Here is a 14,325-nt window from a genome sequence, read left to right as displayed (position 1 = left end):
GGCCGGGGCTGGCCCCTCCCGGGACCCGTAGCGCAGGCAGCGCCGCGGTCACGTGACGCGGCGGCGCCTGCGGGCGGGGCCGTGACTCCGGGATCCCGTCCCGGGGGCGTTTCTGGCGCGGGCCCTGCACCAACCGCAGGGAACGACTTCTCACGGTAGGTGTTTGGTTCTCGCTTACACAGAGATCGCGATCTCTGAGAGCCGCATGTCCACAAGGAAACCTTCGGCACCAGTTAAACAACTACTTCTCCTGGGAATCTGCCGATGTCGCTAGTTCTGCAAGTGACTTTAAAAAAAATTATTTTATTGTTTAAAGTATTACAGATAGTGCATAGGTCTCCTTTTTTTCCCCATTGACCTTCCCCGGGCCGGCCTCCCCCCTCCCCCGTGTCTTGTGTCCATTGTTATGCTTATATGCATGCATACAAGTCCTTCGGTTGATCTCTTATCCGCACCCCCCACCCCCCGCCCCCCACCGTGCCCAATACTCCCCGGCCTTCCGGCTGTAATTTGACAGTCTGTTCAATGCTTCTCTGCCTCTGTATCTATCTTTTTGTTTATCAGGTTATAATGTTCTTTATTATCCATAAATGAGTGAGATCATGTGGTATTTTTCTTTCATTGACTGGCTTATTTCACTTAGCATAATGCTCTCCAGTTCCATCCATGCTGCTGCAAATGGTAAGAATTCCTTCTTTTTTACCGCAGCGTAGTATTCCATTGTGTAGATGTACCAGTTTTCTAATCCACTCATCTAATGATGGGCACTTAGGCTGTTTCCAAATCTTGGCTATTGAAAATTGTGCTGCTGTGAACATAGGGGTGCATATATCCTTTCTGATTGGTGTTTCTAGTTTCTTGGGGTATATTCCTAGAAATGGGATCACTAGGTCAAATGGCAGTTCCATTTTTAAATTTTTGAGGAAACACCATACTGTTTTCCACAGTGGCTGCACCAGTCTGCATTCCCACCAGCAGTGAAGGAGGTGTAAGTGACTTTTTAAAAATTAAATTTATTTGGGGTGACCTTGGTTAATAACATTATATAGATTTTAAGTGTTCAGTTCTATAATCCATTGTCTGTATATTGCATCCTGTGCCCAGTCTTCCGTCACCATATGTTTGACCCCCCTTTACCCTTCCTTACCTCCGCCCCCTTTCTCCTGTTAATCACCATCCTGAAGGTGATTCTTAAACACTTTAAGGTTGATGACTGTTTAGGTTCCTGAACTCTCAGACCTTGGTTTGACGGGCTTCCCTAATCTGTCAAGACGAGAATCCCGGAGGACTTAGGTTTCATTGTAGTGAGCCTTTGTTAAGCTTCAGAGACCTCCCTCTGGATCTAACCATCTTTCCTTCCGCGGGAAAAACCAGTACCTTGTTCACCAACATCGGGACGGACTGACGCCAAATGGCGGAATACTTTGTATGCCTGGACTTGAGCCGAACAAAGACCTACTTGAGTCTGTATTTCCCTAGAATTAAAGATATTCCAGAGATGTTACCATTGTGCAAAATAATGTGGGAGGCCCTCTGAGAATGGCAGTCTTGGCCCCTTCATAGCAATGGCAAGGCATTCCTCTTTAAGAGATTTATTTTAGGACCGATTGGACTTTCCAAACCAACGTTTTTTTGGAGGCAGAAAGAGACCAAGGTGGATGAGCCATCTATAACCAAAACCTTCAGGAAGGAGGGCCCTGCTGCTTCCACCACTACCCTTTCACGTTTTAATTAATTGCAGTTTGCTTTTTACTCCTGTCCCCTACCCCCCAAGAAAATGAACTTTTAAATGAAGACTGTGTGGTTGAAAAAAAAAAGGATTCTATGGAAAGTAACCTCTGATCATAAGTTCCTAACAGGGCAGGTCACGGTGAGTAGTGATTCCCCAGGCACATAACTTTCAGCAAGAGGTCTGTCCTCTTCTTAAGCCAGCCCTGTGCATTGTTTCTGTGCATCTAGGTTAACACACCTTTGAAATCAGGGAAACCACCTTCAAGAAAGCAGGGGATCTTTTTAACTATCCTGTAGTCCAATCCCACATCCATGCCATTCTCCTTAGTTCCCTCCTTCATTTCAAATGCATAAAAGAAGCTGCAAACTGCTGTTTTCCAGAGCATTTGAGATCTTGCTCTCTGACATATGTTTGGCTCAAATAAACTCAGGACATTCCTTATGTAATTCAATTACCAATCCAAAGTCTTCTCCTTTAATCCTGATCACCCTTAATCTTCCTGAATCGTTAAATTCCATTAATGAGACTGAGTATGATATGTGAAAGCATCTAACATTGATGGTAGAATCTCAAAAACAAAAAACACCCCCAAAAAAGGCATATTTATCTCCCTTACCTGGAAACTCGGCTGCCTTGTGTTTTGTGAAAAGAGCTTCATTCTGGGACTTCATTCATGTGGGCCATTCCTATTTACAGTTCAGTTCGTCGTAGACTTTCGACCACATTGCCTCAGATATTTTGTGGGAAAAGGTGGCATAAAAATCTAAATAGGTTACATTCATTTAGTCTCATCTGGTTGCACTAGCTCTAGCCCAAGTGTCCCTTTGGAGCTTTGGTCCCAAAAGGATTTCAAACTCAAATTTCTTCCTCATCTCAATCCAGATAATGTTCTCCTGAATTTTCCTTTTTCAGTTAATTTCAGTCACCAAGGTTCAAAATTCCGAAGTCATCTTTCACTGTCTCCTAAGTCTCCCGTCTTTAAAGTCTCTCACCTCAGTGTCAACTGTCCACTTGCTCTGTACTTGTTCCCATTGCTAGACTACTGATACATTACCCTTTTAACAACTCCCCCTCTTCAATCTTTATCTTTCTCTAATTCATCCTAGACATTGGATCCATAAAGAACCGAGTTTTACAAATTGTGACATGAAATATGTACAACATGTCCATAATAAAATTTAATGAAGTGTCCATCATTGGGGATTCATTGACTTACGTAGTAAATCCGTGCAAATAATGATTAGTTCTTGTTTATAGATATGAAAATGTGTCCACAGTGTGTTAACTTCTGTATTGTCTATTGTTTTGACAGTGAGCATATATTTTAAAATTTAAAAAAATATATTTTCACTTGGAAAAAATAAGACCAGATATAATTTTAAATTTTATTAGACAATACAATAAAATTATATTTTTGTTATAATTACAGAAATATTAGTACATTACAATATTATAATATTGTCAAGATATATAAAATATTCAATATATTTTAAATATATTTCATTTGGTTATAGAGTGAATATTAAATTAAGTTTTGAAGCAGTAAGTTACATTTGATGCATAGAAAAATCTTTGTAAGTTAAATTAGCAATAAACTCAAATTTAGTATTATTGTAATTCTTTTTATAAATAAGTTACTTAATAATATTTACCTTGCAAAACGAGAGACCTCTGAGCAAACTGTGAAATTCCAAAGGTGAAGCCCCAAATTTAAAAGAAACAAGTTATTTTACATTTTATTTGCAAAGTTAAATCTTTATAACTTTAAAAACTCCTCAGATTATAAAGCTACTACTGTAGAAAGTAATGCACATGAGCTGTGTTTCAATGCTCAGTCTTAGAAGTATATTTGAGCAACTTAGTATGGCTTCATTGGAATTTAGCATTACTCGTCTTCCTCAGAAGTTAAACACTGATGAGGGGGCAAGAGAAGATGGAGGCTGGGGGACAAGCAGAGGCCAGTTATTTGGCATTAGCACCAATCTAGGGCTTTTTCTTATTAGTAACATTAGGTAACCGTAAGTTCATTTGTGAGTTTGAACTTGAAAGAGAGGGACAGGTAGAACAATTGTAGCCAGCTCTACTTGGTAACTGTCTGTACGATTGTTGTTTTTGGGGGATGTTTGCCCAGAACAGTTTTTTTTCAATCTTTAGGGTGCATTGGAAATCACCGGGAGGACTTGTTAAAACAGATTTCTGGGACTTAGCCCTGAGTTTCTAATTCTGTAGGTCTGGGTTGGCCCTAGAATTTGCATTTGTGACAAGTTCCCACATGCTGCTCGTCCAAGGGACCACACTTCAAGAACTCTTGGTCTGTGGAGGGTTTGTGAAGATCCGTTAGCCCTCCATGCCAGTATAGTGCAATTTGGACAGTAAGGTATTTTTAGAGCAAAAAGTCTTAATATTAGGTGAGTCTAAATAAGTAATCTGAGTATAAAAAGTGCTTCTTCATTTAAGTGTAAAAATGGCTTGACAGCAGTCCTTTGAGCAGTGGAGGATGCGGACCATGGTCACAGTCTGTGCTGTCCTCTGGGGCCACATCTTCACTTCCAAAGCAACTGAGATTGAAGCAACAAAACCAGAATTTAAATATCAGCACCAACTCCACCTAGGTGGGTCAAGAAACATATTCAGGGCTTTTTCTTAGGTTGCTTGACCTCTGAGACTCATCAAATAGTGCTACCATCAAGTATAAATGGTTTTAAATGTCTTGCAGATCTTTGTTTTCTTTATATTGTCCAGGCCTTGGCTTCTGTGATGCCTAGGAAAAGCCAGAAGCCCTGGGTTCCCCCTGGGCATAGATCTTATTTTTGAACCTTTTTAGAGGTCTGCTGAATTATCATGAAATATTAGGACAGAGGTAAAGAACAAAAAGGGGGGAAAACAACTCAGATATGTAGGATTCCTAACAGAAACAGTAAATTACCTTTTCTGGGATATTAGGAATAAAACAAATATATATATAATTTTCCCCTATTAGTGTATCTGTAATTTAGCACAGTGCCTGAGTATGGCTTGGCACTGAATAAAATGCTTATTAAGTTGAATTTAGTAACCCTGGGAATGTATCAGCACACTGAAAAGCAAGTTTTATGACACAGCTGCCAAGCTATACAATTTGTACATTAATATTTTTACACAGTGGACTCTCTCAATATAGTTTGAAAGAATATGTAATATTAAAAAACATGTTTTTACCAAAGAAGAATTAGAGAAGTAACAAAGGAATCTCAAAATATCCAAATTAAATGGAATATTTAGAGCAAAGGAAAAATCTTCTGAGCCTGATAATCCAACTAATGCCTTACGTTTTTTCATGGATTACTGAACTACTCAATTATATGCAATAACATTTATAGGAATGGGGATAGATAAAGTACAAATCTAAGTAGTTTTCTTGTTATTTTTGTGGTTGTGCTGGTAAAAGTCAAAATTTAGACACATTTTAGAGTATGTGTGTAAAAAATATTCTATTAAAATTAAGTCACTAAAGTTAAAAATTGTACCTACTTGGAACACAAACAGGCTATATTGCTACAACGGACAAACAAAATTCAGTGGACAAACAAAATTCAATGGACAAACAAAAAGACCTTAAAAATACAAAACAAAACCACACAGTGTTTCCACAGCTATCGAGACTCCATTCAGGGAACCCCCCTTTGGCCCTAGTGCTGGGGATATTTGAAAGAGCCCTAGGAAATCTGTGCGCCTCAGTTTAATCTGGTTCCCTCAAGCCTGAGGTTCATTAACAGATCTGAAAGTCCAGTTCCATCAGTGAAGCCTCATAATCCACTCACCCCCATCTCCTCTACTTAGCATCTAAAAGTCTTAGGAAGTAGGTGGAGCAATCTAAAACTGATAGAGCCTCCCTGAGTCTCAAAGACTGGAATAGAAGGGGGCAAATCTTGGGAATTTAGTGGACCAAATATAGCTCTTCATTTGTCACATCAAACTTTATACAGTCACCATTTAAATAGTGCATTGGATACAAATGGAATACAATTTCAGTGATATTTTGTGAAAGCTCTGCTGCCTTACCATAGGGAACTTTGAAACACAGATGTAGAGACCAGGATCACAGAGCTAACTTAAAGTAAGTGCTTTGTTGTGTGGAGAAACAAATAGAAACTGTGTACCAAGCCATCATAGAGCGATATTGTTTGGTTAGAGAGAAAAAAAAACTTAAATGCATTTAAATACTTAAATTACCAATAAATGCATCATTACTTGATTATTGAAGATGAAAAATAACAGTTCTATTTTCATTGATTTCTTCATTGTCTGTTCTTCATGCACACCCGACAGCGACTTATGATCTTTTCTAACTCCCCAGCTTTCACAGTTGATGGAATAGGTTTTCTGAAAATAAATAAGAAAGAAAAGAAAAGACAAATATCATCAATTTGTAGATAAAAAGGAAATGCTTGTTGGGTTTGAGTTTTATCAATGCGTATTATATCTCACCTAAACTTTATTATAGAAGGTATATTTCTGAAAATGTATATATATATATATATATATATATATATATATATGTAGGTAGACATTTTATGATTTTAGTTGTATTTCGGTAGCACAGAGGAAACATACAGATCATCTTTTTATAATGAAAACTACACCTACTTTTTAAATAGCCTGTCTTAAAACTCATCCGATAATATAAATTAAAATTAGCAGATCATTTAATGATTTTATTCAGTAATTTACTATCAATCTATATCTAAATATTAACCAGTTAACTTCCACGCGTCCAAAACAGAAACCATCCCCACATCTTTTTATGCTATAGACGCTTATGGTGTACTGAGGGTTAAATACATCTAGTGATGCCTTTGTTGGCACAGTAGTACAAAACCATGGCTATCCGTTGCTTCTTATAAACTAGAAGTGCCAGGCTAAACAGGATTTCATTGGTATGCGAACTTTTAAAAAGTAATCACACAGGTAATCAAAATCTAACAATGGCAACCTTTTAATAGTTCTGCAGTTGAGTCATTAGATTAAATTCGATTTTGAATAATTACCTGAACATTCTTTTTGGGTTTAATGAAGCCAACCAGAAACTGTAGGAATTTGAATAGTAGTTGCATGTTCCTCTTCCATGACATTCTATGAATGGACTGGCTCGGAATTCTTCCAAGCAGGATCCCGGGGATGCCAGTGCTTGCCCAGAGCCCTCAGAACCTGCACTTGTGAACTATTACAATGAAAATATCAGAATAAGAATTCTGTGCATGGTGTTGAAATTTTTAGTGCCATACATATATGGCATCTTGTCTTCTGTTACTACATATGTATATAGTAACAGAAGACAAGAAAAAAAGCATGAATTTAGCTTCTTACGCTTTTTTGCTCAGATTTGCTAGCATTCCATTTACTTGCCATGTTGAACTACAGTCATCAAAAAGAAAGTAAAAACTTTCTTTTGCCTAGAATGCTCTTTTTCCCCAGGTGTGACTGGTTCTTTTCCTGTCATTCATAGGTCTGTTTAAATATAATTTCCAGAGGCTTTCTTTGATGTCATTCCTCTCACATTCTCTCCCTTTGTCTTGCCTTATGTCCTTCATAGTACCATTTACCGTCTGTGCTCATTACTGTTGTTGCTGTGTCTTCCTGTTTATTGTCGACCTTCTCCACTAGGATAGAAGCTCCACGAGAGCAGGAACTTTGGTTCTCTGCAGGGATCTTTAGGACCTAGACCATTCATAGCATATGGTAGGGCCTGATGTTTGAAACAATGGACATTTGTGAGTAAAGAAGGGGGAATAGTGTCTTATAAATGATGCTGTACAGAATATGAATAACTACTAACTACAGTGTATAGCAGTCAGACTCACAGATGGTCAGTTCATAGATTTCTTCATTTAGCACTTATATCAGGGGAATTTTTTTTTTAAAGGTGATTTCTGTTAGTTCCCATCTTCATATGTATGCCAAAGGAAACAGTATAAGGCATAAAGATTTTGGGACAGACAGATTTAGGTGCAAATCCTAGTTTTACTACTTACTTATTGTGGGACCTTGGGAAATTATTCCTTTTTTTAAATGTAAGCTGTAGATGATAGAAACTATCTTGCAGAATTTTCATAAGGATTATGGAGTATGTATATAAAATATGTACTACATTTTTAAAAATAGACATTTTATTACCAATATTGTAGTTACTGTTCACCTAAATGTCTTATTTAGAATTTGTGGGTAATCTCCTGAGAAGTTTTTTCAAATGCTCCATTTTTTACCAAAGAAACAACTTATTGGTTTTTAAAAAAAGAGTATATTTTCATATTTATAAGCAAATGTTCATGACATATTAATTGGTGACAGTCACATTTGGGGGGCATTTAGGATTTCATAGGCAGTTTTTACTATGAATTTGCTGTCCCTTTTTCCTTACCATGATGAAAGAAAATCCTGTCCAGAGAGAAATCCAGTCATGGGGACATGCGGGAATGTCTGTGGTTTGGCTGTGAATGGCTATGGCAATCGCAGGACCTTCACAGACAGTGCATCTGTAACATGAAACAAAGAATGTGGTGGCATCGCCACTTTTTGCACTATAATGTGCTGTCTACAGTGTGATTACAAATGGAGTAATTTACCTGGTTTCATCACAAAACTAAAGGATTGAATTTTTACCTGCTAATATAAGGCTGCAGGGCCCTGCCAGTAATTGGAGCCATGTCCATTGGCATCGGAGCTGGTGTTGACAGCCAGTATGAATAATCATTTCGAGATGCGAAATTACATACATCATTGATGTTACAGAATAGGAATGGCATTGTGGTAAATCGCTGTAGGCAGCTTCCAAGAGTTCCTAATAAAACATCAGACTAGGTATCACTTTCAGTAGCATTAAACTATTTTGAATATTGTTACTAGGTAGAGACGAATTAAAACATAATCTATGGCAAAAACTGAAGAAAGACAACACTAAAGAGTTATAACTGCTGAGGGGTGGGAGCGGCTGGGGAGAGGTAAATGGGGGGAAAGGAGACTTACCAGGTATGTAGTACATTAAGCAATAAAGAATTTTTTTAAAAAGTTGTAACACGTAAGAGTTATATGACAAAATGTGTTATATAAGTTTAAAAAATGATAGAAATTAAAGATTCAGTGGGTAAACGAATCCACTTTCTCCTTCCATAATATTTCCCGTGGCTCTTTCTAATCAGTCTAGTAGTTGAGGACTGGTAGAGGTTAGTTAGTTAGTTTTTGCTTCAAAGTATTCCTAGTTCTTGATATGTATATAATAGCTAATAGCCAGATAAAGCTTTAGAAAAGATGTTGCTTTTAATATTAAAAAAGTGATTTAAGTGAAAATTGTTTTTGTTGAACAGGACAAGCTATATTGGCATTTAAGAACAAGGCTCCTGGCTTCGAGTTCAAGATGACGGAGTAGCACTCAGCAGGTGTGGCTCAGTGGTAGAGAGTCAACCTATGAACCAGGAGAAATCGTGGTTCAATTTCTGGTCTGGGCACTTGCCTGGGTTGCAGGCTTGATCCCTAGTAGGTGGCATGCAGGAGGCAGCTGATCAATGATTCTCTCTCATTATTGATGTTTCTATCTCTCTGTCCCTCTCCCTTCCTCTCTGAAATCAATAAAAATATATTTTAAAAAAAGATGACGGAAGTTCCTGAGTTCACCTCCTCTCATTGACACCAAAACAACAACTACATATAGAACAGCTATCTCTGAGAACAACCTGAAAACTAGCAGAACAGATTTTCTACAACTACTGATATTTTTAAAAAGCCACACTGAAATGGATAGGAGGGGTGGAGACTAAGTCTACTCAGGACTTACCCTATCCTCAACTCCCCATGCAGTGACTCACAAGTGGGAGGGAAATCACAACCAGAGATCTTCCCCAAAGAGCTAGGGGTCCAAGCCCTAGCCTGGGAGACCTAAACCAGGAAGAGGAACCCCTATAACATCTGGCTTTGAAAACTAACAGGGTTTATATCTGGGAGGCCAAAGGGAAACCCAGGTTGTGCTCTTTCTGAGTCCTTGCACAGAGGAGCAGATTGAAAAGCACGTAGGTCATATTCGAAGGTGATACATTGAACTAGTTCAGGGCGTGTGCTGTAGCAACAGGAATCTGTTAGAACTTTCTCCTGAGTCAGGTGCTGGCAGGTGCCATTCCCCTCTCCCCTTTCTTTAACCTAGCAGGTGCCATTTTTGACACACTCCATTAACCTCTCGAACACTATTCACCCCACCCTGGCGTTTCCCTGAGGATCCACCCAGGTTAGCACTCATCCAAAGAGGCTCCTGCCCTGCCACACCCCATGGGTGCTTATCTGAAGAAAATGAAACACTAATTCAAAAGGATATATGTATCCCTATGTTCACTGCAGCATTATTTATAATAGCCAAGATATGGAAGTAACCTAGATATTCATCAATAGATGAATAAAGAAGAAATATATGTTCACACACACACGCCAGAATATTAGCTATGAAAAAGAATGAAATCTTGCCCTTTGTGACAATATGGATAAGTGAAATAAATCAGAGAAAGACAAATACTTTATGTATGGAATCTACAAAACTAAACAAATGAACAAAACAAATCAACTCAGGTACAGAAAAACTAATTGTTGCCAGAGGTTTGGATGATGGTGGTATGGGCAAAAAGGTGAAGGGGATTAAGAGGTGCAAACGTATAAAGTCACAGGATGTAAAGTACAGCATACGGAATACAGTCAGTATCACAATAACTGTATGATGACAGATAATGGACTTTGTGGTGATCACTTTGTAAGGTATATAAATATGAAATCTCACTATGTTGTATACCTGAAACTAATACTGATGTATGTCAACTACAATTAAAAAGCTTTACATTCTAGAATAAACATTAGATATTAGGCCTATGTTTTGTTTACTCTCTTTAAAAAGTACTGTAACATACCCAAGGTACTTCAGAGCGAAGCACCACACACCATAAAAATTTACAATCTGTATTTGGAACAGTGAGTGGGAACTTGGACTGGGACATTACCCAGGTCTTGTCCATAAGCTTGTTCATTTCCTTGTATGAAAAGGAGAGAGAACCCACTATAGAGTGGCTCTGTTCCTTCTGGACAGGAAGGAGTTGCTGTGGTCTGACTATGGCGGGTGAAAATAAAGCCTCTCATCGTTGTCCTGGTTGCAGGTGGTCCGATGTCACCACGTATCCCCTTCAAACCTGGCCGTCCATCGAATCCAGGTGGTCCTTCAAGAAACACATTATACATGTTGCAACACAAACAACCTCAAACTTATTCCAAAGTACTAATTTAAATGTTTGTATATATCTGATAAGCCCCAAATATAGAAAGGAGCCACAGAATAGTGGCTTATAAAATGGTCAAACAATATTATTAAATGCTTGAATAATGTCACACAATGCCTGTTATAGATACTGCATAATGTACATACATTGTATGTTACAAATACAATGCCTGTGTATATCTTATGGGTGTTCTGATATCAGGTCTTGTTCTGCTTTGTATTTCCCTGTGGTGCCTAGCACAGTGGTCTGCCTCTGGTAGGTCTTATGTACATCTTTTATGCATAAATCAGTGTATCCTACAATGGAAATAAGAAGTTAAATATCTATGCTTTGAAAATCTATTCAAGAAGATAAGTTACATAGATTTTTTCATAAATTCAATAAACATGGAAAACATTGACAGTTCCTTCCAAAGGTGCAAACTTCAAGAATGTTTTTGATCAATTAGTAAGGCAAGTAAAAACAGAAGACTTTTTGTTCTGTGATAAGAGTTTATTTATATGAATTAAAACAAGAATACTTTTTTTACTTTGTAAATTTTCTCTGCATTTGAGTAAGCTAATTAATACACCTTTGTCACTATCCATTTTTCTCATTCCTCCTGTTCTCCCTTTCTTCATCAAATACCCACTCTTTATGATACTTGCAGAGGCTAGCCACCCCCATCTCCCCTGATCCATTTCTGCTGCCTCTGCACCCCGACCCTCCACCCCAACCTGATCTGGGTGATGGTTCTTTAGAATTCTAAGGACATGCAGAGCCAGCAGACACTGGGATTTTTGGCCCTAGTGAGTCAAGGGAGGTATTGTTCCCCATAAACAACCAGGCCATAGAGTCAGGCAGTGTCCTAGTTTAGTCCTAATTCTAAGTCAATACTTTTCACAAGGATTTGGTAAAGCCTCAATATTATATGTTTTTTTCAGTCTCCTCACTCTTATCTTCAGGGTCCATGGGTCAGTCTTTGAAATTAAAAAATAGGCCATATCCAAATTCTTAAAAGTTGTCTTGAAAAGTCAGATTGCCATTGTTTTAAATATATCAGATAGAGAAGGTATCTTCACTGTTCCTAGTATCTACCCTCTTTTGCAGGGGGCTATCCCTGGCTCAAAGAGAAGATCCCTTCAGGTCTCTGCACAGGAATTGTGAAGTGATTAGCTGAGTATGACAAGGAACTCGAGTGAGTGATTATGCAAATCAGAATGATCCGAGGATATTCTGCATTTCCACGAAAGTCCAAGGCTTTCCGTTTAGACCAATGCTGTTTGACTCTTGGATCCCTTTCTCATTCTTAGGAGGTCTTTGGTAGCATTAGGACCAACTATGTCTGCTTCAGTGGTTCCCAACCTTTTTTGGCCATGCCCACCTAAGCATCTCTAAAATCCTGATGCCCCCACCCCCGTGACATCTAATTCTTACTATTCAAAAAGTGAATAATTATTTATGTGGAGGAAGCCTAAACGATCATCAACTTGGTCTAAACAAGCTTCCAAAGAACATGGCATCCATGAAAGAGAAAAAAGAAAGAAAGGACAGTTGAAATACTGAGGAAGAAATCTCTAAGAAATTGTTAAAAAAGAATAGTAATATGAAGTGATATGAAAAAATAGCAAATAAAGTTTCAAAACATCGAGAACTGGAATGCATAAATATGTCACAATATATATTTATATACTGTATAAACATATAAGGCCTCTGGAACCATAAGAAATGCCAAAAATTCACTGTTAATAACTCATTCTCAAATTGCCCCCTTCAAAAATCAAATTGCCCCCCTGTGGGGTGTGTGCCCCACATTGGGAACCACCAGTCTACTTGCTAATCATTCTCAGTACAATCTGTACTAGAGTACCTTTGCTCTTGCTGTGGTCCCATTCTGAAAGAACTATCTTGGTCAGTAAACTTTTTTTAATTAATAGAATTATTAGTATGACTTTTTTTTCCAATTTAAAAAACACATTTGAAGGAAAGTCAAATAAATAGTGCTCTAATGTACACTCATGACAATACTAAATTATGAGTCATTATGAAATTGATGTAGTTAACATTAGCATATTTGAATTTTTAAAGGTTTAAATATCCAGTCTTTATAACCTTATTATAATAGATCTGGGCATATAATTGGGAAATCACATTTAGAATTTTTTCTTATTTTAACAAAGGCAGCAATCCTAAAATATAAGATTTGCACAGTAGGTAGTTTGTAGGAGGTGCTTTTGAAACTTTTGCAGAAGGTAAATTTTGACCCAGGTGAACATATAGCTTATGTTCAGACTTAAATATTTAAGAAGCTTTCCCCCCCCTCAGAGTTATTGAGTTGTAGTTAAGAATGGCATAGTTAACACATGGCTTTCCTAAGTAAGCATACCGAGTTGCTCTTCTATTTATATCAAGGTAATATTTCTCTACTTGTATAACACTCCCATAAGTAGATATTATTAACCAAGTACTCCTATAAATTAAAAACAGCACTGGCCTTTATGAAAATGGAATTAGTACTTCATGAGGACTAAATGTCCTCAAACTAATTTGGTGAATATTTGTCTAGTTAGGAGGTAGGAAACCTGGTGTGTTCCAGTAACTCTCTCTTTTCATCTCCCAAATGAGTGTTCTGCTGCTGGTGTTTAGTCTAATTTGAACAGCACACACTGAAAGATCTAGATTATGATTGTGGTCACATATTCAAGTAAGACTTCTCTGTCTATTGAAAGAGCTCTCTGGCAAAGGCAATAAGCCAGCCGTTTACCTTGCTCTCCTTTAGAACCTTTGCTGCCTTTTTCTCCAGTTGGTCCAGGAGTTCCAGGTTTTCCATCCTTGCCTGGTTTACCTCTTGGCCCACAGGGTCCTACACATAAAACAACAACAACAACAACAACAAAACAAAACAAAAAAACCAACATCGTATTGAATAGTTCATATAGGATAAAAGGTAGGGTGGTGTGCCATCCAGTTTACCTGGGATGCCCCAGTAGTGTAAGTGCTGCAAGCTGAGCAGAAGCTAAGCCTTGTGTAAACTGGGACAGTTGGTCATCCAATTTGTTACACCCTCATTCCCAGGAAAAAAGGCCCCTTAGAAATGAACTAGGAGTTTATGAAATGCAGCATTTTAAAACTGCTGCCATTTTAATTTATGCTGTTCCAGAATTCACTATGCCCTTGTATTGATCAAAGTAATATGTCATCTCCCAGGTGATTCAAGCAAAGTTAGAACATAATTCTATTCAGAAGACTATCACAATATGCTGAACCTATATAAAGGGGTTAGTTCAATTTTCATACACTAATACTAGTATTTTGAAAAGCTTTCATAAGATT

The 14,325-nt window shown here is 37.9% G+C and overlaps 1 protein-coding gene across 3 annotated transcripts in view; it reads right to left on the bottom strand.

Moving 5' to 3' along the window:
• Positions 1 to 3,176: 3,176 nt before the first annotated feature.
• The window catches only part of COL4A3 (collagen type IV alpha 3 chain), a 123,863-nt gene continuing 112,714 nt past the window's right edge, over positions 3,177 to 14,325 (bottom strand). The window contains exons 47-53 of one of the 3 annotated variants that reach the window (XR_004969527.1): positions 13,757 to 13,855; positions 10,741 to 10,953; positions 8,372 to 8,549; positions 8,130 to 8,244; positions 6,760 to 6,932; positions 5,945 to 6,094; positions 3,177 to 4,290 (exon numbers count right to left, since the gene is read on the bottom strand). Coding sequence is in view for 2 of the 3 variants with exons in the window: in XM_036320436.1 (XP_036176329.1) it covers positions 6,010 to 6,094; positions 6,760 to 6,932; positions 8,130 to 8,244; positions 8,372 to 8,549; positions 10,741 to 10,953; positions 13,757 to 13,855 (863 nt within the window). In the remaining variant the exon portion in view is untranslated. Of the gene's footprint in view, positions 4,341 to 5,944; positions 6,095 to 6,759; positions 6,933 to 8,129; positions 8,245 to 8,371; positions 8,550 to 10,740; positions 10,954 to 13,756; positions 13,856 to 14,325 lie in introns of all 3 variants that reach the window. The other 2 variants (XM_036320436.1, XM_036320435.1) reach the window with 2 other exon arrangements.

The sequence above is a fragment of the Myotis myotis genome, unplaced genomic scaffold, assembly GCF_014108235.1.
Source record: "Myotis myotis isolate mMyoMyo1 unplaced genomic scaffold, mMyoMyo1.p scaffold_m19_p_8, whole genome shotgun sequence".
In the NCBI taxonomy this organism is placed as follows: domain Eukaryota; kingdom Metazoa; phylum Chordata; class Mammalia; order Chiroptera; family Vespertilionidae; genus Myotis; species Myotis myotis.
Note: the sequence above shows the minus strand (reverse complement) of the source record. Positions and strands in the feature narration are given on the sequence as shown.